This window comes from Camelus ferus, chromosome X, assembly GCF_009834535.1.
Source record: "Camelus ferus isolate YT-003-E chromosome X, BCGSAC_Cfer_1.0, whole genome shotgun sequence".
Taxonomy (NCBI): domain Eukaryota; kingdom Metazoa; phylum Chordata; class Mammalia; order Artiodactyla; family Camelidae; genus Camelus; species Camelus ferus.
This window is the reverse complement of record NC_045732.1, coordinates 35,666,228-35,690,807: the sequence shown is the minus strand read 5'-3', so window position 1 is coordinate 35,690,807 and position 24,580 is coordinate 35,666,228. Positions and strand designations below refer to the sequence as shown.

The 24,580-nt window shown below is 37.3% G+C and overlaps 1 protein-coding gene across 12 annotated transcripts in view; it reads right to left on the bottom strand.

Moving 5' to 3' along the window:
- Positions 1-16,792: 16,792 nt before the first annotated feature.
- The window catches only part of KDM6A (lysine demethylase 6A), a 167,565-nt gene continuing 159,777 nt past the window's right edge, over positions 16,793-24,580 (bottom strand). For 11 of the 12 annotated variants that reach the window (XM_032475259.1, XM_032475268.1, XM_032475261.1 and 8 more), the window contains 3 exons: positions 21,242-21,368; positions 18,820-18,990; positions 16,793-17,673 (listed from right to left, as the gene is read on the bottom strand). In XM_032475259.1, the coding sequence (XP_032331150.1) occupies positions 17,644-17,673; positions 18,820-18,990; positions 21,242-21,368 (328 nt within the window). In that variant the 3' untranslated portion in view covers positions 16,793-17,643. Of the gene's footprint in view, positions 17,674-18,819; positions 18,991-21,241; positions 21,369-24,580 lie in introns of those variants that run through there. The other variant, XR_004318025.1, reaches the window with a different exon arrangement.

Sequence of the window (24,580 nt, the reverse complement as noted above, 5' to 3'; positions counted from 1 at the left end):
TTTTAATAATACTAAATATATATTCATTACAGAAAAATGGCAAACATTAACATGGACCAAGAATTTTTAAAAAGGCATCCAGATGTATTTTTTATTATGAAAAAAATGCAGGCATTTTTGAAGAGCAGGGATTTCTTTCCCATGCTGGCCCAGTGGCCTGGGAGCGGCCACACCCAAGGCAGTCTGGCCAACTGGGTCTTGACCAAGGCCTCCAAGACTTGGCCTTGACTTTGAGACGGACTTCATCTGAGGCGCCAAGACTACTATTTTTTTTTTTTTAAACCAAGATCAAATCTTATGGAAAACTTAAAACATCTGAACCCCTTTAGATATTTCTTTTCAAGTTAAATCCCAGGAACTAAAAAGAAACCAATGCAAAGTTTCTGAAGAATTTCAAAACCTGAGGTGACTAACTGTGAAAGTCGGCAAAAATAATTTTCACATTTAACATCCCTTTTGTTTCATTTGCTTCAGTGCTAAATCAGTTTCCATTTGGGTTGTGCGCTGCTCCTTTGAGTCATGAGCTGCGTGGGAAATCACAGTTTATATTGCCTTCGTGCACTCACAGAAAAGGCGGCTAATATTTATACTTAAAAACTGTTTGTTCAGGTTGCATGTGCATAATTTTCAGCTGCCCTTCTATCAGAGAATCATTGTCCACCCAAGTGTCTGTAATACAGCTTTCTGTGGATCGATGCATGAAGACTGTAACGTGATATGCACAAAATGAGATGGAAGGAAGAAGAGATGGCGGAAGAGAGAGAGAAATCCAACTTGCCATCACACTGTTGGGACTGACAGAAGGAAAGAAAGGGATGCAGGGGCAACTCTGGGCTGAGTGAAAGGGGACAGACAACTTCCACTCACTGAGAATGCGGCTCCATGGAGTCGGAAGACAGAACGGGCAAGAAAGGTGACAACGTAGGTGGGAGCTAGGAAAGTGGAGGGCGGGTGGGGAGGAGGATTGGGAGCTATGTTCCCAGTGATTTCTTCCTCCTCTTCATTTTAGAGACTCAGAAGAGCCAGCCCTCTGAGAACAGGAGGAAACCACCGAATGCAGAGCTCGGCTGTGACTTTGGGAGGCACTCCGGCCCTTCAGTAAAGCAGTCTTGGCCTCCAACCACTATTTCTTTGCCTTTTTGGTTTTTTTTTCAGTTGCCATTTTTCTTCCTGTTTGGCAGCCAATCTGTGGGATGAATGCCCACTCTGTCGCACACTGGAAACTGTCTCAGCTGGCACTATGATGTTCCTAAAGCAGCTGCCAAAAGGTTAAGAGGCTCAATCGGGTTGGCCAAAGCAAGTGTGATTTTGATCAAAGCATCTGTCTTCCCAGAAAGGCTTTGCGATAACTTGTTTCTGGAGGCAGAGGAGTCCCTGGCCCAGCAGAGCCCCAGCCCTGCACTGAGATCAAGTCAAGCCTCCCCTCTTGGGTCAGCTCCGCAGACACCCCCACGGAGGCAGCCCAGAAACACTGGCTCCATTCACGGGGCCCCTTCCTGCCAGCCTCCGCAGAGGACCAGCCTCCGTGTCTCCTCCTTCCGTGCTTTGCTGGTTTCACTATGATTTCATTCCTCACTTCCTACCCGGTCTTTCTTATTATTTTATTCGAGGTAAAACTCACATGCCTAGAAGGCACACGTCTTCAGTGTACAGTGGGATGCATTTTCAGAAATATACACCCGCGTGAGCACCACAAAGATCCAGAACATTCATTCCCCCAAGGAACATCCTCCCTGCAACTTCCCATTCAACTCTGCGCCCCTCCACCTGCAACAAAGGTAACCATCATCCTCGGTTTTCTCACCAGGGATTCGTTTTGCCTGTTCTTGAAGTTCACATAAATTGGACTCTTTTGCATCTGGTTTCCCGCAATCAACGTGTTTTTGAGGTTTTTCCATGTTGTGTGCATCTGTCTTTCCTTCTTTTTTATTGCTGAGTAGAATTCCATTGTGTGGAGATATCATATATTGTTTATCCAATCATCTGTCAAAGGACACTTGAGTTGTTGCCAGTTTGAGCTACTATAAATAAAGCTGTTATGAATGTTCTTGTGCATGTCTTTGTGTGATATATGTACACTCCTGTTTTATTGAAGAATCCATTTCTCCTGGGGAAGACCAAGACAGTTAAGTCTGGGTCTGGAGCCTTCACCGAGATCAACAGGACACCGGAGGGATGGCCTCATCTCCAGAGGCCCAGCTCACAGACAGATTTAGAACATCAAAGAAGTGCCCCATTTTTTCCCAATCAAGGAAGCCATCCAGTGCTTTTAACAGTCCAAAGGCAACTGCGTCTGATGGCAAAGAGACACAATAGGAAAGGAGCCATGACTCGGCTCAAGTTTTTGTTTTTAATTAAAATTTTGTGCTTGGCTAAGTTTCTTCCGACACTGGCCTGACAAGTGTGACGTAAATGACTTGGACACCCTTCTGAAAGAGGACCCACAGGGCTCCCTGCCCTCTTTCACCATGTGAGGATACAGCACGGAGCCTGCAACCCAAAAGAGCCCTCCCCCAACCACGCTGCCACCCTGATCTTGGACTTCCAGCCTCCAGAACTGTGAGAAGTAAATTTCTGTTGCTTATAAGCCTCCCTACCCCCAAATGACTTGGACACCATCTGTGGGGTTTGAACCAACCTCTCTACGGAGGACCTTGTCTTAGCCATTCACCCCTTAGCTGTGCTATGGCACTCAGGAGAGGTTATTAGCAATGGATCTAGATTAAAGCTCACTGATTCTACCCCATGCCGTGGAGATCAGGAAACTGATCTGGTCTCCTTTCCAGAATCTATGATGTTAAAGAGGGTTCCCTGTGGTCGCAGCGATGCCTGGGTGTTTGCTCCACCCCCATTTCCACTCCCTCATGGTAACTCCACAGATTTGTTGAGTGTTTACTGTGTGCCAGGAACAAATCGTTTTATTTGTTTGTTTTTTGCTTGCATTTACTTCTCACATAAACCTTGAGAAGTAAATAACATATTCTTTTCATGGGTGAGGAAACCATGGCTTAGAGAAGACAAGCATCTCAGTCAGGTTGGGCTGCTCTAACAAAATACCACAGACTGGGGGCTTAAATAACAGAAATGTTTGGTCTCACAGTTCTGGAGGCTGGAAGACCGAATGAAATATTTTTAATTGAATTCAGTGGCATATAAGAAAAATGCTATACCCACTTCACTGCCAATTGCAAGGTACCTATTCAAAAGCATAGGACTCCTCTCTGGTCTCTCACAGGGCGGCTTAAAGATTAGGTCGTGAGGCCATGTTCTTTTGTTTTTTGAGTAAAGGTAGATTTATTTAGAGAGATCCATAGGCTGTTTCAGAAGGCAAGAGAAAGGCACGAGGTGTAGGGGTTGAGTGTTCAGGTTAAAGTAAAAGTAGATACACGCTCCATAGACAGAGTGCGGGCCGTGTCTGAAGATGAGGGAGCAAGAGAGGCCGGTCATGTTCTTAATATCAGGAGACTTGTGTTCCCACCAGACTGTGTGAGTAGACTTTTCCTCTTTATGGTTTTCCAGAAGGAAGACATATATAATCATAACCATTTACCGAACAAGTAGAATATAGTATATGAGGAAGATAAAGGTATAACTGATGGATGGTTACAGACCTTTTCTGTTCCTCCTGGGAGTTGACGCAGGCTTCTCGTTCAGCCTCTAGAGGTCAGCCAGAAAGAAGAAATCAGTCTTGTGTTCTGTTGCACCCCAGTTGTCTCTCAGCAGTTTCAGGGGGTCAATGTTACGGCTTCTGCAGACTTGGAAACCAGCTCTTCCAAAAGGCCCTGGCTCTAGGTTGGGGGGTGAGGAGCTGGGGGAAGACACAATGGGAAATTTTTAGGGTGATTGAACTGTTCTGGGGGTGGTAGATACACGACTCCATATAGAGTGAACTTTCCTGTATCTAAATTTCTAAAAAATCAGCAAAGGTGTCAGGGGTAGCCCAGGATGGATGGAATGCAGACTGGGACAAATGAATCTAACTGTATTACAGATGTATGACATAATTCCATTGGTTATAGGTGGGGATAAAAGGAGCTGACCAAAGTAACTTTGGAAAATGGTATTTTAATCAGATACTCAAAGACCAAAGACAAAAAGAACTATACATAAATACTGTACTTTGTAAAGTTTTTTTTTTCTCACTGGGATACAGGATAGTAATTTTGAAACTACTTGACATGTATTCTAGGGTTGAACAAGTAAGTAAATAAATTGTAGGTAATAGAAGCCATAGTACCAAAGAAGTTACAAATAAACCAAGGGGGAAGGCAGAAGGCCAGATTGCACACTACAATGCTGGATTCAAGTCACAGGTATCAGTATAAACTCATGTTTATGTATCTCTGTATGTATGTATGTAATTACATCATATTTATTTTTGTTATAGATAATTACGGAAGATTGGGAAGGCAAGGCATGATTTTAATTTTTTGCATTAATTTCCTTGTACATTTTTGTGTCAGTGAACTCATGTTTAATATATATACAGAGAGAAACAGAGTTGTGGATATACGTGTATACACATATTAGGACACATATATATGTATTTTCTAGTACTGTCACTTTAGAGGGTCTAAAAGGAGTGACATCCCAGTAGCAAGGAGCATACTCATCACTGGCTTCTTTGCATAATGTTTTCAAGGTTCATCCATGCTACAAGATGTACCACTCACTCCTTCTTGTGGCTGAATACTGTTCCATTGTACAGACAGACCACTTTTATTTATGCACTCATTAGTTGATGGACACTTGGTTGTTTCCACTTTCTGCCTATTATGAATAACACTTTGATGAGTATTTTGCACAAGTCTTCACGTGGATACGTGTTTTCATTTCTCTTGAGTGTATTCCTAAGATTGGACTCTGCTTCTTCTTGAGGCAGTTGTGGTAATTTGTGCCTAAGACATCGAAATTGTTTAATTTGTTGCCATAAAGTTGTTCATAACATACCCTGATGATGCTTTTATTTTTTGTAAGGTCATCAGAAAGCCCCCCTTTTCATTCCTAGTTTTGATAATTTGTATCTTCTCTCTTGTTTCTTGGTTGGTCTGAGTAAAAGTTTATCAATTTTGTTGATCTTTCCAAAGAACCAATATTTTATTTCATTGATTTACTCGATTTTTTGGCTTAGTTTCAGATGACTCAGGAAAGCAAAAAGAATTTACACAATCACCACACACACACAAACACAGAAAGAATGACAAAGCCCATGTGGCAAACTGTAAGCAATCGGTGAATCTGAATAAAGATCTTTGTTCTAATCTGACAATTTTTCTGTAAATTGGAAATAAAATCAAAATAATAATATTATATACTATTAAAATAAAAACTATAAAAATGGATACTTCTTCTTCTACTCCAGATCAAACTCCCAAAAAAGGGAGAGGGGAGGGGGGCAGGTCTGGGGGACTCAGGGAAGAAATGCCCAAGGCAGCCTTCCAGAGTTTTCTCACATGCCAATACAGCACAAAGAGCCCCAGAAAGTGTTTTCATGAAGCTGACAGCAGTGTGGACGGGACTCTGAGAACTGGCAACAATGGAGAGAGGCCTGGTGTTGAGGATGAAGAACAAGTCTGCGTGGTTCAAGGACAGGAGGCAATAGGGCATAAGGCATAATGGCAGATGTCTGCAATGACAAAGAGTGACTCTTCCTCCTCAAGCCTTGGTGTCACTCAAATCCCATGCAAAGACACAACACTGGAGAGGGTCTTGAACACTGAGTTGACTGTGGTTATCTCTCAATTAATGGGGACCCTAAATAGAAATTATTGAAAAAGTTATATTTCTTGTTCATACATTTTCTCTCCTGAGAAATGAATACCTGTTAAACATATATACACAATGACAAAACTAAACAAACAAAAAGATGCTGGAGTATTTATACTATTATCAGGTAGAGTGGATTTCAGAAAAGGGAAAACTGTCAGCGACAAAAAGGGACATTCATAATAATAAAAGGTCAGTTCTCCAAGACATAGCCATTCTAAACATTCATGCACCTAACTATACAGCCCCACAATACATGAAGCAAAACCAATAGAATTCAAAGGAAAAATGGACAACATAATACTTGGAGACATCAACACTCTTCTCTCTGTAATCAGTACAACAAGTACAAAAATCTGCAAAGATTTAGAAAATCTGGACAATAGCAATCAACTTGATCTAATTAATAGTTACAGAACACTCTACCCAATAGCAGCAAAATAGGCATCAGAAAGGTCTTCAATGGGAAACTAAAAGGTGTAGAACACAGTGGATCAGAACACTCATTCACCCATACATGTTGAACAGCACCACTTGAATCTTCACAATACATTCTTAGACATTCTGGGGACAATTCACTTTTGGATCCTGAATTCCCTCAATTTAACCCCATTTTGAAAAGAGAGACTTTCTTCATTGGTCACCAGACTGTCCCCTAACTTAACATCAGTCTGAGGCCTTGAAAATAAACCCAGCTGATACAAACTGAGGTTAGCTGCCAATATTTGGTTTGAAATAGAAGAATGTGACTATTTAGCATTGTATGGAGGTATTAACCAGCACAACCAAACAAAAGAATTAAGAGGCATAAAAATAGGAAAGGAAGAGGCAAAACTATATTCATAGTTAAGATAATATATCTGTAAAACCCAAGAGACTTAATGCTAAAACTAATACAAATAATAAGAAAAGTTTAGGAAGGCAACACTATAAAAATAACATAAAAATTAATAGCCTTTATATAGCAAACCATTATTATTTCTAAGATATAGTGGAATAGAAAATTTCATTTGCAATAGCAATGAAAAAGGAAAAATATTCAACAGTCATAAAACATTAAAGGAAGATAGTTTTATATTAAAAAGTTCTGCTTCCAGGAAAGATGGAGTATCAGAACTTACTCTCTTGCCTTAAAAAATAACTGGACAAAATATATAAAGCAATGGTTTTTAGACATTGGAAACAGGCATCCCAAGAGAGTAATCACTGAGAAAAGGGAAGAGAATGAAGTGAACTCTACACTGCCCCAGCTTACTGCTTGGAGAGAAAAAAACAACAAAGCACAACAAAAAACAACAACAACAAAAAACCCCAAATAATTGATGGAACAAATAGATAGAAAAAAATATTTGAATAACACTATCAATCAACTTGCCCTACCAGTTATAGAAAATTCTATCCAACAGCAGAATATACACTCTTTTTGAGCACACATGGAACATTTACAAAGGGCCATATTCCAGGCCATAGAACAGTCTCAATAAATTTAGCAGGATTCAAGACATACAAAATATATTCTCTGACTACAATGGAATTAAATTAGAAACCAAGAAAAATACCTTGAAAAGCCCCAAACAGTTGGAAGCTAAGTAACACACTGTTAAATAATCCATGTGTGAAAGAAGAAATCAAAGGGGAAATCAGAAAGTATCTTGAAATGAATGAAGATGAAAATACCTTATACCCAAGTTTGTGGAAGGCAGCTTGTGCAGGAAAAGGCTAACTCAAATTCTGCACATGCCCAAGAAAACTCTTGGTCAGCTCCTGGGAACTAAATACTTGGAAAGTTCTGTTAAGAGAGTTTTTGTATGTCTATCTTGGCTGTGCTGTACCAGTTTGACCAGATTATGCTGCTAAAGTGATTTATAGTGAATATGTGCATTTTATCTGGGGGTCTGGGTCTGGAGTCTGAGGAGCTGAGGTCAGTCGTGTAGGTGCTGACCCCCAATAAATATCCTAGGGCTTTCGTGGTTGCCAACGTTCGTACATGTTGTTACACGTCGTTGCTGGAGGGATTAAGCACATCCAGGGCGACTCCGCTGGGAGCAGACACCTGGAAGCTAGAGGCTGGTTCCCCCCATGCTTCTCCCCATGTGTGTTTTCCCTTTGCTGACTTTAATCTGTATCCTCACTGTGATAACTGCTCATAATACAGCTTCCTAGCCTGGTGACGCTTTCTAGCAAAGCAGCAAGCCTGAGTCTGGGCTTGGGGAACCCCTGACACACAGCTCAAGCATTAATGAGATGGAAATGTATAGGGCTGAATGACTATACTAGAACATGTCTCAAATCAATGATGCCAGTTTCCACCTAAAGAAACTAGACTAAGAGCAGCTAAAGAAACCTGAAATAAACAGAAGAAAAATAATAAAGATGAGGGAAAATCAAGGACAAAGAAAACAGAAATACAACAGGGAAAAATCAACGAAATTAAAAATTTGGGGTTTTGAGAAGATCAAGAAAATTTGTAAACCTCTAGCCAGACTGATCTGGGGGGGAAAAAGACACAATTCGCTGATATTGGGAATGGCACAAAACTATAGATTCCACAGATATTAAAAGGCTAAATTGCTTGAAAAACCACAAACTAGCAAAGCTCGTTCCAGAAGAAACAGATAACCAGGGCAGCCTATATATATTAAAGAAGATTTTGTAATTAAAATATTTTCCACAAAGATCCAGGCCCAGGTGGCTTTACTGATGAATTCTATCGAATATTTTAGGAAGAAATAATACCAATTTTACACAAATTCAAGAAAACTGGACAGAGAGAGTACTTCCCAACTCATTTTCTGAGGCCAGTATTACCTGATAACAAAACCAGACAAAAATATTATCAGAAAATAAAGCTATTGACAAATATCCCCCATGAACACAGATGCAAAAATTCTCGACAAAATTTTGGCAACAATATATAATCCAACAATATATAAAATAATAAAACATCATGAACAAGTGGGCTTTATGCCAAGATGAGATAACATTTAAAAATCAAACAATGTAATTCACCATATTAGCAAACTAAAAAGAGAAACCATATAATCTTCTCAGCCAATGTGGAAAAATCATTTTATAAAATTCAATATATATTCCTGATTTTTAAAATCTCAGCAAACTAGCAATATAAGGGAACATCCTCAACCTTCAAGGAGCATCTATGAAAAACCTTCAGTTAATATCATACTTACTCCCCTCCTAAAACTCGGAACAGGCATGGGTGTCTGCTTTGACCACTTCAACATGGTAGTGGAGGTTCTAGCCAGTGCAACAAAGCAAGAAAAAGAAATAAAAGGCACCCAGATTGGGAAGGAAGCAGTAAAAGTATCTTTATTCACAGATAGCATAACTCTTTATGTCAAAAATTGTAAGGAATCTACATAAAAGCTACTAGAACTAACAAATGAGTTTAGCAAGGTTGCAGGACACAAGGTGAATATTCAATAATCAATTATAGTTCTATAAAATAGCAACAAACGACTGAAAAGTATAATTTTAAAAACATACAATTCACAGTAACATCAAAACTATCAAAGACTTAGGGATATCAAGATCTGTTTACTGAAAATTACAAAATACTGCTGAGAGAAATTATAAAAAAAATCTAAATCAACGGAGAAATATGCCTTTTTTATAGGTTTGAAAACTTAATACTGTTAAAGATGTCAATTCTCCACAAACTGAGCTATAGAGTCAATAAAGTCGCAGTTAAAATTCCAAAGGGATTTTTTTCTTTTTTTTTTTTTAGAAATTGGCAAGCTAATTCTAAAATTCATCTAGAAATGCAAAAGACCTGGAATAGCCAAAACAACTTCGAAAGGGAAAAGCAAAGTTGGAAAACTTATAGTGCTTTATTGAAAGACTTCATAGAACACAAAAAAGTCAATTGAGATGACTTACAGACCTAAATGTGAAAACGAAAACTGTAAGGCTCCTAGTAGAAAACTTAGGAGAAAATCTCTGAGACGAAGGGGAGCCAAAGATTTCCTAGACAGAACATAAAAAAAGTTAAACATAAAAAAATTGATAAACTAGACTTTGCTAAAATTAAGAACTCAGGCGCATCGAGACATCATGAAGAAGATGCAAAGGCAAATCACAGACTGGGAAAAATATTTTTGATGCAAATATCTGACAAATGGCTTATAACCAGATTATACAAGGAACCCTCCAGAAATTAATGACAAATAGGCAACCCAATTTAAAATGAGCAAAAGATTTGCACTCTTCATAAAAGAAGATATATGAATGGTCAATATACACAGGCAAAGATATTCAACTTTAGTCATCACAAAAATGTTAATTATAACCACAATGAGATACTATACACCGACTAGAATGGCTAAACTTCTGAAATCTAACAACAGTAAATGTTTGTAAAGATGTAAAACAACTAGAAGTCTCACAGATTGCTGGAGGAAGTGTTAACTGGTACAGCCACTTTGGAAAAATGTCTAACAATTTCTTGTAAAGTTAGATATATATCTCTCATGATCCAGCCATGTTTCTTCTTACTAGCAAAAATCAAAAATAACCCAATGTCAATCAGCAGAATTGATAAATACATCGTTTATATTAATATAATGAGATCATACTCCACAATAAAATAAAAGGAACTACTGATACACCCATCAACATAGATGAATTTCAAAAATATGCTCAGTGAAAGAAGTCGCAATGTACAAAAAAAGTACATTTTGCATTCTTTTATTTTTATGGAGTTTACGAATAGCAAAATTAATCTATGAGGACAGAAATCAGAAAAGTGGTTGCCAGGGAGGACAGCAAGGGAGGAGGTGATAGAATGGAAAAGGACTCAAGGGAAATTTCTAAGGCGATGGCGATACATTACTATTTTTTTTTTTTTTTTTTTTTACTTTTAAGTAATCTTTTATTTAATGCAGATAGATCTTCAAGCAATATTTTCAAGAAGGGTACTTTTACAACTTTTATTTGTTGAAAATTTCAACTCTGCAGAAGTGCTGGCAATACATTATTGATTGGGGTATAGTGTATACATTGGTCAAAACTCATCACACTGCACACTTAAGATCTGCTCAGCTTAATGTATGCCAGCATATCTCAAAAAAAAAGAGCAAATTAAAAAACAGGCAAATAGTCCCCAGATACATGAAAAATTGCTCAACCTTGGTCATAAAAGAACTGCAAATTAAAGCTATCCTAAGATTCCCTTTTCAGCAACCGCATCTGCAAATCTCCAAAATGCTCCATAAGAGTCTGTTGGCAAAGCTGTAGGGGAAATAGCCATGGTCATATATTGCTGGGGTGAGCGCAACACAGTATAGCTATGAAGAGCGTTACCAAGCAAAACTACATGTGCACTCACATTTTGGCCCAGCATTCAAGATTCTAGGACTCTACCCTGAAGATGTACCTCCATAACCACAAAACAACATATGCATAAGATCACTGAGACATTATTTGAAATAGAAAAAGACTGAAAACACCCCCCAAATGTCCATCATTGAGATGGTACACGCAAACAACAATGGAATACCCTGAACTGGTCATAATTTTTAGGATATATTAAGTGGAAAAACCCCAAGGTGCCAAATAATGTATACAGCATCCTACATCTTGTGCAAAAAAGGGAAATAAGACCATATACACAAATTTATTTACTTCTGGAAAAAGAAACAATAAATGTGAGCTAATATATTGAAAATGGTTACTTAGCAGTGGTGGGTAGAGACAGCTGAAAGGTGAAAGGGATGGGAGCAAGACTTTTCAGGAAGTACCTTTTAATATAGTTTTGCATTTTGAACCATGTAAATGTTATATATCTTGAAAATGAAGTTAAATCAAAAGAAAGGGTGTTGGCGTGGGCAGCGGCAGGGGGGATAGCTAGATGGGGACCGAAGCAAGCCTTAAATGAAAGTTTCAGAGTGCTAGCATTACATGGCCTTCAATGCTAACTAGCAGGTCACCTCCTGTTCCCACACAGCTCTGCAATGGGCTCTTAGTCATGAAATTTTTGTGTAGACTGACCTTGTCTGGACGAGCAGATGGACAGACTTACAGAGGAATTCTAATTCATGGACTATGAGCTCCATCTGATTTAGAATGATTTATGACAGGATAATTTGTAGGCTGATCAATATTTTTAAACGATCTAGGTTTTGTATGCAGCAGTTGCACTTTCAAATTTTGGGTACTTTTTAGTTTTTCTTTTTTACTGAAATTTCTGATGTATCAATACCTCATATAGTTTTGAACTTGTCCCCAACCCCATCTCCTGAATGTTTTCAGTACCAGTAACCCAGAACATCTTGTTGATCGTAGGTTTATCTGGGTCCTGATTTCCACATTAGACATAGAATCCTTTCCATGTGCAGACATCTCAAAATTTGCATCCGAGTACATTTAACGAAACATAACATTTAAATCACGTATATCAAGTTTTCTAAAGATAGCACTCTCATCTAGTTTCACCCTGCCAAATGTACTATTCTATCACAAAGTGGAGAGCTAAAGTTAATGCTTAGCTACAAGTAACTATACGTGCCTACAAATCAATTTGCTTTCTCCTCTTTTTTTCTCTTACTCTCTTTAATAGATGTATCTGGGCATTTTTGGAAGTAGGTATGGTTCAGAGTATTGCTTTGTGTTAATCATATCTTTAATCTATTTGAAGTCATCACTTACACACACAATTATAATTTAAATACCTTAAGACAGTCCCTTTGTCCATAAGGAATCTTTCTATTGTTCATATTAAGACATATTTAGTGGGGGAGGGTATAGCTCAGTGGTAGAGTGTGCGCTTAGCATACACGAGGCCCTGGGTTTGATCCCCAGTACCTCCGTTAAAATAAGTAAATAAACCTAATTACCTCCCTCCCCACCCCACCCCCAAAAGACATGCTTAATCACTTGGAAGTAACTTCCATGGCACTGAGTAGTTTTAAAACTCTGAGAAAACTGTGATTCTTTTTTTCCCCAGTTTGGTACACTTAAAAATTGTTATCTTGAATATGTTAAATCAGATTCCCACCTTAAACTGGACTACTAAATGGTAGTCAGACCAAGAGTTTAGAAAAATGTGTATTAATCTTTACATTGAGAATATTATTCACTTTCTTGTTAGTTTCTTGCAGTGCCACTATTTGGCTTTAGGATGGGTACAACTCCATAGTTATCACCTAAGACTTGAAAGGAATTTCCCTTTCCTTACTCATTTCCACTTTAATTAATTGCTTGCACCCTGATAATTCACCATCTTTTCAACCACAATTGTGGGCTCTAACGCAACCTTTGTTTCCCTCCCATTCTAAGAGTGCAAAAATCTAGGAGTATGCATTTGCGAGAAGGTAAATACTAACTCCCAAAATGCTTCTGAAAACCAACTTAACCACTATGACATCTAGCCCAGCTTGCCCAGGATAGCCCCATTTTATGGCTGTTGCCCTGTCTGATTACTTGTAGCAGTGTCCCCTTTTGATCTCAAACAGGTTCTGGTGTGGACCATAAAAGATGCCAGCCTAATTATAAATTTTAAGACATTTTTCTCTCGTTAAATGTTCAAAACAAAGTCTTTCATACGTGACTACAGAGTAAGCACTCGGCAATTCTGATTTCTCTGCAGTGGGAGGCAGAACAGCACTTGCTATGGGGTCGGATCACCACAGTTGGAATCTTTCCTTCATTACTTAATAACCACGAAACTTGGGCTAGTTACACGATCTCTCTTTGCCACAATTTATTTATCTGTAAGATGGGGCTAAGAGCACCTGACTCCAAGGGTCACTGAGGACTAAAAGGAATGTATATAAAGTACTTTGCACAAGTATTCAGTAAATGGTAGGTATCTTTAGGCCACACTAAAAACACTATCTTCATTTCCCTGTTCAGCTAAAATGTTATTTCTTCCTTTCCAAAAAAAAAAAAACACTGCATGGGTTGTTTCACAGTGTACATACAAAACTATTACTGTGTAAAGCACTCCAGGACAATGATACAAAGTGTTTAAAATTGACGGTGGTCTATTTGTTATTTCACCAAAGACCAATTTAATTTCATCCCTGGTGCTGCTGGAAAGACAGAAGTGACTCCACCACTCAATTCAATACCTTTTCCCACCCTCTGTGATCAGGCCGTTGCTCCACTGAAGGTGCTCTGGCAGTGTCGCAGTCATCTTGAGCCAAACCCAAAGAAATCCATTTGATCCTCATCTTTTCAACACAGTACAGTTACTTTTCAAAAGCTTTAGCTTGCCTGGTATCATCCTGGCTGGTTTCTTCTAGCTTTTGTCTCCTTGGCCATCTCCTCTCCTCTTCAATGCTGACGTTCCTTAGTGGGTATTTGATCTACCTCTTCTCACTACACAGTTCCTGTACGATCTTCTCCCCTCTGGCTCCAATCAGCACCTCAATGGACAGCCAGATACATGGTTCCAGTCAAGGCCTCTCCTGGGGAGGGGGAGGGTATAGCTCAGTGGTAGAGTGCATGCATAGCATGCACAAGGTCCTAGGTTCAATCCCCAGCACCTCCATTAAAAAAAAATGAAGAATAAATAGACCTAATGACTTCCCCCCCACAAATTTTAATTTTTAAAAAAATTTTAGAAAGGCTTCTCCTAATTCCAACTACTTAGATGAGCTGTAAGCAATTCTACTCTTTATATCCTATTCTAGTTAGAAGCACTCCCACCCATGTGTAGACGTCTAATGGGTACTGTGGACTTGTCTTTCAAATCTGTGTTCTTAAATTCCATCCTCACAGCATCCAAATCATCTCTTCCTTGAATTTCTATGCTTTAGAAATATCCCTCTGGCAGCAACGTAGAGGAAAAAGTGTTAAAAACAGGTAGGAAGACTACTAGAAGGTGTGATATAAACCCTCCTGAAATGCAAGCCCCAATACTACTCACCCTTCTTGTCACCTCTTCTAGGTTTTGCCTGATATATACATGAATCTCCCACATTAGATGTGTGTATGAATAGCAGAGGGCAGGGATCACCATCTTATTCAGATTCATTTTTTAGGAGATGCTAAATAAATACACTAAGTGAAAATACGCATGATAATTTAAAAAGATTTAGTAACTAGGTTCCGAGAAGCAGACCTCATTTAAGTTCAATTCACAGTATTATGTGATCTTAAATTTTAGTTAACTGATTGATTACGAGTAACTTGAAGGTTCCAACTGTCAATTTACTACTTTGGAAAAGTGATTTAGATTTTTTTTTCAAAATGCAGAAGCTAACATTTTTTTTTTTATTGATTTTACTTACATGGGTTGAACAAGTTGAACTGCTATACTGATGGTGTAAGATTTCCTATCTCTCTGGTGACAATGATAAAGAAATACGATTTAGTTCTCACTTTCTGGATCAACATGTTTTTTAATTACATGGTATATTTAGCTTCTTTCTCTGAACAATGTGTGTGTGTGTGTATGTGTTGGTTACGATGCAAACTTGTTTCATTATTAAGGCATCTAGAGTATGTGCTTAGTGGGATTTATCTATGCAAGCAAAGAAAAAAATCATTCTATTTCTTCTGAAACCTCAAAAATGTAAATTATGAAAACTGTTAAACTGATGAAAAGAAAGCAGATATTAGACTTTGCTCATCTAGTTATATTTCACAGTAATGCTGATGTGTTTGACTTGTCTCCTATCCTCTTCCCATTTAAAGACTAAGTGAGCAAGTATTATTCTTGACATGTCACTTTCAAATAAATGTGTTAGTGAAACACCACTAAATTACTCCTAAATGTCAAACAACTTATATTAATCTTGGCAATAAACCACCTTAATAAAACCATAGAAAATAAGACACTGTGTTAGTAAGATAAACTAGAACTGGTTAAGAAACATTTAGGCATAGCTTTAGCATTCTTATAATCTTTGTTTCTGGAGAGATGGCTTTATTATTTTATTTATTTTTTATTTGGAAAACTGTTTGACTTGAGTTCTTAAAAAAAAAATACCAGTGGTAAACGTCCTGAGCAGCACTTAGACAAGTCCTCCTGCTCCTTAACTAAAATAAATATGCAATTATTTCCATCTGAAATTGTCAGTTAAGAGATGATTGCTGCTAGTAGATATTCAAATTCAGTATTTACCAAATTATTACCTAACTGGATAAAACATATCCATGCTTTGAAGCCTTCAAACTGTTTCTTGGGGGACAATATACTCTAAAACTGTATGAAAAGGAGCACCTGTTAATGCAGTCAGCACAGCATTTCACCAGACAGGATTATAAATTCTCTTTAGTCATATATAACTTCATTTACAGCATTCCCTATGCTTCTTCGCTGAATCTTCCTGGAAAAAAAGCTTGGAACAGCGTGATAAAACGAGACTATGTGCCAAATGCAAGGTACCATTATTATAAACTGAAATACTATTATTAATTAGAAGGGACTTGTTCATCCTAATACAGCTTGCTATATGTTACTAGTGACATGGGATTTGCAGACTCCCTCCCCTGCCCAAATCATGCCATGCAAGAAGGAAAGTATGAAATGTCAAAACTGCCTAACATGAAAAAATAAGTCTCTTAATTTATTTGCATTCTAAAATAGAGCCCTTCATCTGAATCTTCTTTCCATATAAAGCATTACTAAGCGATGTACAGATCCGTCAAGCCCATACAACATTCCCTTTAAAATCTTCAGTTCGATCACTGTTTGTTCTCTACTATTTATACTACATTTTGGCAACAATTGCTTATTCGTCTGTCATTGCAGTAATTGCAACTTAATAATAAACCAGTCTGACATTTTAGGTCTTGAAGATACATACCATATATATTTCTTTAAAAATAATCATACTTTTGTAAGCAATACTTTACAGTAGACACCTCAAAAATCTACCATAAATGTGAAACTTAAAACGAGAAAATTTCAGCTCTAAATCTTTATACATATATATCCAGATTTCTATATATATTATATATACATACACAAGTATATATAAAATATATATAATCAGATTTGAAAAATGAACAAAAACTGGGCACTGTACATAAAGTCTTTTTAAAACTCAAACAATAGAAAACTCTTTAAACATTAAACAATTTTAATAAAAGTTTCTGTACAATGCTAAGCAGTTTTATTTACACATAGAAAATGTAACAGGAGTAGTGTTTGAAATTACAGAACTCCTTAAAATTTAAATGGCAGGTAAATCTGGAAAAAATAACAGCATTCCATTCACAAATATCTTCAAGCAATAAATATGTATTTATAAATAGTGTAAATTTACATCAAGATTAGAAACAAAAATCACAAATCTGAAGTTTATTCCTTAGTCTATGTGCAATCCATTATCTTTGTGACTTGGCTGTTAATTTTTTAAACATTTTATTTAGGAACCAAAAGTGTAATAACCGTCATGGTTTCAAAACAAGACAGAAAAACATAAAAGCAGTAAAAAAGTTCCTTACCTAACTTTTCACATTAAAAAAAAGTTGACCAAAGAAAGACTTAAAATTGCTAACTACCTTACAAAGAAATGACCAGCTAGGCTAGTATTTTTTTCCAAGGAAAATTCTGATGGGGGAAAAGATAGATGAAAACCAATTCATCATCCCAGAAATAGAGAAATATAAAAGAAGTTGTGTTCAAGTCAGTAGTCTGTATGATGTTGCCAGTTTTGTCAGATATATACAAAACATGGAAATTATTATTTTTTTTGTTTTCTGAAGCACAGCTGATCAGCTCTGTGAGAGTCCTGGAGCAGGAGCAATGCTCTCCCCGTCCAGTCGGGTTGACACTCCACACTTGGAAGGTTGCATAGACACAGTTTTCAGCCAGCAGCCTTACGAGATAGCTACAAAAACCAGTGGTGCAGAACTGGGTTACTTCCTGAATAGCAGAAAAGGTCTCATAATGTCCATGGAACAATATCAAGATGAGGAGGATGGTAATGGAGGAGCCTGAAAATAAAAGTAAAGTATGTTACTTTGGTATACAAATTGTTAATAGTGTTCCCTAGCTCAAGGCTACAAACGTAGTCTGCTTATTAAAGCAGGGAAATGACAATTCTCAAGGAAGTTCAACAGCTTGCCACACTCCGTCAAGCACGACATCCCTTACTGTCTCCCACCTGGTCAATTTTCCTAAGAGTCTGAGACCATTACGCTATGCTGTGCACCCACAGTTTTCTATACTTCTTCATCAATTGATCAAAAACTCTTGCAATGTTATTAGGTTGACCATTTTCTTGAGATTACTTAAAAACAAAAAGAAGGCTTGTGGAAAATAATTTAACAAATTAATTACAATTACATTAGCGATCTGCTTCAGAACCTATCTTAACAAGATAATGCATTTTGTTTAACATATTCCAGATGATTTTCTTCCTTAAGCAATCTTGAAGACTGTTCAAGTGAAAATATCAGGAGCTAAATTTCAAAGAATTCAGTTTCTGATCACATATGTAAGAGAAAAGTATTGGAGGAATTCAGCAATTCATAAATTATGTCTGTGTTTCTATTCATAAAACTACTGATGTGCTCGAGTAAAATGCATCCCCCTAAGCATCTGCTGTTTAAAGTTAAAAACTGTGTGCAATTTATAAAGATACTTGAATTTCATAAGGTTATATAACGTACCAGGAAGTTAAGCTCCATCAAATATTCCCATGAGGTTAATACTTCTGGCAAGGTCAAAATTTTAAATAAATACAATTAGCTCTGAAAGCAGAAGTATATTTAAAAGCACACTTACTGATTCATTTTGTGGACGCTGACCTGTGTACACAAACGTTTTGTTAACTGAGATCAAGTCACATCAAATGATGTGATAGTGTTCCAAAAGCACACAAAGATTTTAAAATGTAATTACTGTGACATTATATAGGCTGGTCTCACCCAGGAAGAAAAATGAAAATGAAATATGCCAATTTCATAGGAATAAATAAGTCAAGGAGGGGGGAATGATATGAATATTTCCTCATGTAATATCTAACAAGCCAAAGGAAAATTTAAAGATCTCATTACCTCCTACTTATCAGGTGACAGAACAAATACTGCTGCTTCCCTATCCAGCTAACTATGTACTCACACGTTGATTTCACTTACTAATGTAAATTGGTCATAGACTTGCATCAGGTCCTCCATTTTGTACTGTTCTAGCACCACAAAATTTTCCAGGTTTCCACTTGTTTTTCGTGCACAATCTTGGCAATGCACTATGTAGGTCTTTCGAGAATTGCTCTCATTAGTGACAAAAAGCAGATCAAAAACCTCCACCTATTTTATACAAGAGAAAAAGCATTCAAATAAATAGTATTTATTTGTTGGACTACTTTAGTAAAATCACAGAGTCTACTTTACATAGAGTTGTTAATAGTGATCACTGGTTAAGAGTAGGTACTAAGACAAACATGGCTATGTTTGAGACTCTTTAATAGACCAGGTTTATTTTGCACCAAACCCAAAGACATGGATGGTGGTGCTTATTTAGGGGAGTGACCTAGGGGAATGAAATACTCATTACAACCACTGGCAAAATCCTAATTCAAAAGTTTGATAATGGTCAGCCTATTTTTTTGTTTTAAATCCAAAACATTAGTATACAATCAGATGAAAGTGACCATTATTTTCCTTCTACTTCTCTGTAATAGTACTCATCACATTACAAAATGATTATAAATCACTAAAAAATGTTAAAAAAAAATAGTACTCATCACAGGGCACTGTGTATGAGTATCTGTCTTCCCCCATAGACTGAGCTCCTCAAAGATGAACTTTTATTCATCTTTGTCCCTCCAGAGCATATCACAGTGCTTAGTGCTTAGCCAAACCTCAAAACAAAATTTTTAAATGACTATATTCTGATTATTCTGCAGAAAAGGAAACTGACAGGTAAGTGACAGTAAGTGAGTATTCAGCTATAACCCCCATGTTAAGGAGTACGAGTATAATTAAAAAGTGTATTTATGAGTATAGCATGGTTTTAGAAATAATACCTCTATCTTATAACAGAGAGACTGATAAGTTGCAAAGATTCAAGCAGGGTATGGAATAACAACAGTACAGGATAAAAGTCATTCTCAAATACTGGAAAGCTTATATATTCATTTTTCTAAGGTACAACACACCTGACCAGACTCTATCTGATCTCCCAATGATATACTTTGGTCAGGTTATACAACATTAAAATAGCTGATGGATTCAATCATTTCAAATTAAAAGTCCACATCAGAATTACAGAATTTCAAGATTTGAAATGGATCATTAACATCCTTGGCTTTGGCATATCCTTAACATCCTTGAATGTATTCAATGAAAGAAAATTCTCATGACTTCATGTCTTCTTTGAAGTTACGTTAATTAAAATCCCAGACTTCACAATGTTTTCCATTACTATCAATGAGCAACAACACGAACCTCAGGTAATCTGAGCTAGAAAACTTGTGAGCATTTTTCGACCTGTCCCTCACTTCTGCCATTTAATGAGTTGTCTTGTGGATTTTACCTTTGAAATATTTTTTAACTCCTCCTCTTCTTTAATATTCCCACTGCCAGGTGCTAGTCTAGGCCTTAGGATAACAACTCTAACACCACTGCAACAGCCTCCTACCTCCACCCTCCTCAATCACTTTTGTCTCGGAAATACATATCCAACTTGGATGTCTGCACAAAAACTTTTGATGGCATCAGTGACCTCAGAATATCAAATTCCTTAAAATCATTCAAGATGCCATAGTCTCATGTACATTACAATTGTTTATAATTTGTCTTCCCCAAGTAGGATATAAGCTCCTTCAAAGCAGGTACATATTTTTGTTTCTACATCTCTTGCAAGCCTTGGCAACAGAAGACTGACCAATGTACTGTGAATTGTAACAGAGAAGACTGAACAGTGATCTGCTACACTGAATCCAGTTTTTTGGCATCTGTCTATGTCTAGACAGTTTAAAATCTCAAGACTAAACTTGACGATTATCATCTGAAATGATAATCGGTATCCGTGGGGTACTGGTTCCAGGAACCCCTATGGATAACAAAATCTGAGGATGCTCAAGTCCCTTGTATAAAACATTGCAGTAACTGCATATAATCTATGCAAATCCTCCTCTATAGTTTAAATCATCTCTAGATTACTTATGATACCTAATATAATATAAATGCTATGTAAATAGTTCCCAATGCATGGAAAATTTAAGTTTTGATTTTGGGAACTTTCTGGAATTTTCCCCCCTGAATACGTTCGATCTGCAGTTGGTTGAATCCAGACAGGAACCCGTGGATACAGAAGGCCAACTGTTAATCTACCAGATAAATGACTCCAGTAGATACTTTAAGAGTTAACTCACAGTGAAACAGTGTATCACCAGATTAAATTTTAATAGTAGCTAAATAACAAGATTGAGTACAATGTCAATTTCACTAAATTCATTACATAAAAGTCTAAATGTATTTAAAAAAATAACTAAAGAGAAACCAAACCTGGAGAGGCAAGAGGTTTATAAAACTGTGGGTAAGAACAGTCACCTACCTCACAAATGCTACAGTAATGCGCTGGCTCTTCTTTTGTCCGCCCATGCCATATAATCTCTTTTCCTGCAGCAATGAGAGCTTCCCTCAATGTCTGACACTGCTTCAGAGTTCTCAGAAGACAATACCTATATTGTGGGGGAAAAATTTATTTGTGACCAGCACCTGAATATTGAATATTTTTAGCATGAAGGATGTTATCAATAGAAGTCATGCCAAGAGACTCTGTTCTAGTATTTGTGACGTCATCGTTTTTCTCTCATCAATTTCTCGGATAGTCTCAGACTTTAAAAATAAGGCCAATACTCAGCAGGTCTGACAGTGACATTATTAGATCACTTACAGTTGGAATAACTGATAATCTGAATGTCAGAATATAATAACCTGACTCCTTGTTTGAATATAAGCTGCTAATTTTGGTTGTTATTTGGGCAAGTCAATTAACCTCTCTGGGAGTCAATGTCCTTATCCTTGAAATAAGGGGTCTGAATTTTAGGTCTGAACTCTGATTCTAAGAAAGGCAGGAAAGCACATTATTTCTATCAGTACTACCTTAGACACTCATAAATAGCATTATCTATACAGTTGCTCTTGAAACTTCAGAGTATATAAGCAAAAAAGTATGGGTTTCATCACCATACAATACAGAAATGGTTTCATTATAATGCTGAAGATGAAAAAAATACCTAATTGCTTGATTTTACCTTGAAGATAATATAGTGAAGTCTTTCATTTATATCAACACAATTGAACTTTTCTTGTAATTTATACCTTTTTCTAAATTCATGATGCTAATGATATAGTGAATTCTCCTAGTTTTTTTTTTTCCCCCTATAGTTTGCTGTCAGTACTTGTAACTGTCTGCTAAGTTCTCTTACTTTCCTGTGAATCTTAGTAGCTCAGGCTCTTCCTTTGAATAGAGAAGTTAGACTAGATGATCTGCATGGCACTTTCCAGGTCTAAAATTTGGAGACAATGAAAATAACCCTAAAGAAAAGGAAATGGATTTAGCAACTGAGTGTTGTTTGAAAGTAAAGGTCTTAACTATTTTATTCACGCTGCCTACTCACCGCCTGGGACAGTGCCAGGCATATAGGAGATGCTCAGTCAACATTTGATTATGGAACTACTAAAACTTAATGTATGATAAGTAATATATTTAACTTCTCTTAATTTATATTTCCTTGCTATTTTATGTTACTAGGTTAAAGTATTATTACTTATCAGAACCCATGTAAATTAGAAGCTAGGGTAAAAAAGATGATTAAAGGGATATGTAAAACTTGATAGCTTATTTAATAAACATAAAACAATGTCAACTTTACAGTTGTAAGGCAAATCCCTTTAAATATATTCAAAGAACTTCTCTCTCAGTTGGGCTCTAGCAATTCTTTTATGTTTAACTTATTTAGAAACAAAATAATGCAATAATGCTTTATTTACACTATTGGTTCCAAGTCAAAACTAGGAAAGAGGGTGTGTGTGTGTGTGCGCGTGCGCACGTGTGTAGATGTGCCAGGGGAGGCAGCAAATAAAAATGTGGATCACGGCAAGGAGAGAGCATATAACGTAGACCATGCCGCTAGGTCTTGAATAGTACCTGTTCTTCCCTTTTTCACTCCCCACGTCCCATACAATTCATCTCTGAAGGCACTGATCTTACTGAACAAGCTTTCCAAGGAGGGCCTCAAAATAAGGTCTTTTTCACAGAAAAATAATTCCTAGAACTATGCAGATAACTTTGGAAGATTTGTAGATACAACCATACTCCCACGTGGGAAAACAAACAAAAATAATAAAACAATATAATAAAAATAAATAACTAATTGAAAATAAGAACCAGACAGGAAACATGGTATTAGGTACTACACACATACTATGCCATTTAGGCCTCTTAACAATCTTGTGTAGGAGGCATTGTTGTCTCCACCTCACGAATAAGGAAACCAGGTCCCAGAGAAGCTGCTGTCATAAAGCTATTTTTAAGTGAACGGGCTAGGTGTTTGCAAAAGCAGAACATCGCACATTTCCCCTCACTATCTCACACTGTACTATCTTCTTTCTGGTCTCTTCACATCTTCTTCCCCATCCCCTCCCCCACCCCTTTCTCTTCTGAAGATGAGATACTTGGAGCTCGGCCAGCACAGGCCCCCACCCCTACCCCAACAAACACAGAGCCTTGGTTCTGTACAGTATCATTCCTCTCTACTCAGCGAATGAACTTTCATCTCCAATGCTACTGACTACTTTGATGGTTAGATTGTAGTTTATAATTTATGGCTAGTTTGGTAGTTTCATCTAGAAAAAGGCAATATATTACTTTTCTGCAAACAATAAAGGGTTAGAGCTAGGGTTGCTAAGAATAAATACCATGCCATGAAATCACAGCTCCAAAATTTTTATTTTGTGAGATACTGGAACCTTAGAAAATCGACAGCTCTATTAATCTGATCTGACAAGAAATAACCAAATTGTGGCTTCTGCCTTGCCCTTAAGTTTCTTCCCCTAACATTAAAATTTTTTGTTCCTTCCCATTTTCAAAAGGTAGCAGTGAGATGTGAGGGTGGTCTGGCTGCGACAACTATCACCCCACTGATCATCAGGGCTGATTCGGGTGATCTGGCTGGCTAGGCAGGTGTCCCCTTCCTCCCTCTCCGCTCCATGTGCTTCCCTCCCGAAGCTCGGTCGAAGACGATGACCTTCCTCGATAGAGGAGGACCGTGCTTCCCCATCAAGGGTATATGAGTATCTGCACTCCCCTGCTAGGACCTACAAACAAGCTCTCAAAAGGTAGCAGCTGAGAATAGAAGGAGAACTGAGACACTCTTCTAGAGTCCACAGCAATGGGCAGGTCCTCAAGAAAGGATCTGATTCAACTGAAGTGTAGGAAAAATAGAAAATAAAGAGGTGTAAGGAAAGGAACCTAGGGAAGATACAGATATAATATTCAAGACTTAACTGTTCTGCTTTGATTAATCCCAGACTGATTTTATATGAAGACAATTTTTTAGTGTACTGAAGAGCTAAAAAGTCAAAGTCAAACATTAGGATTGTAATCTTTCATCTTAATTTTGCTGAATTTTATAACATTTACTTTATAGAAATTAAGAATTCAATTTGTTAAAAACAAAATAATAAATCACTAGCAAAAAGCATAAAAATGTAGAAGATAGAAGATGCTGTTTTAAATAAATGTATTTTAGGAACAGGGTCAGGAATCACTTCAAGAGCTAGAAGCTTGGAATGCAACTCCCCTTTGACTTTTCAGGCTCAGTCAGGATCAGTCTGGTTTCAGGACACAAGTCCTGTTTTCGGTTGTTTGGACAATAAACTACATAGA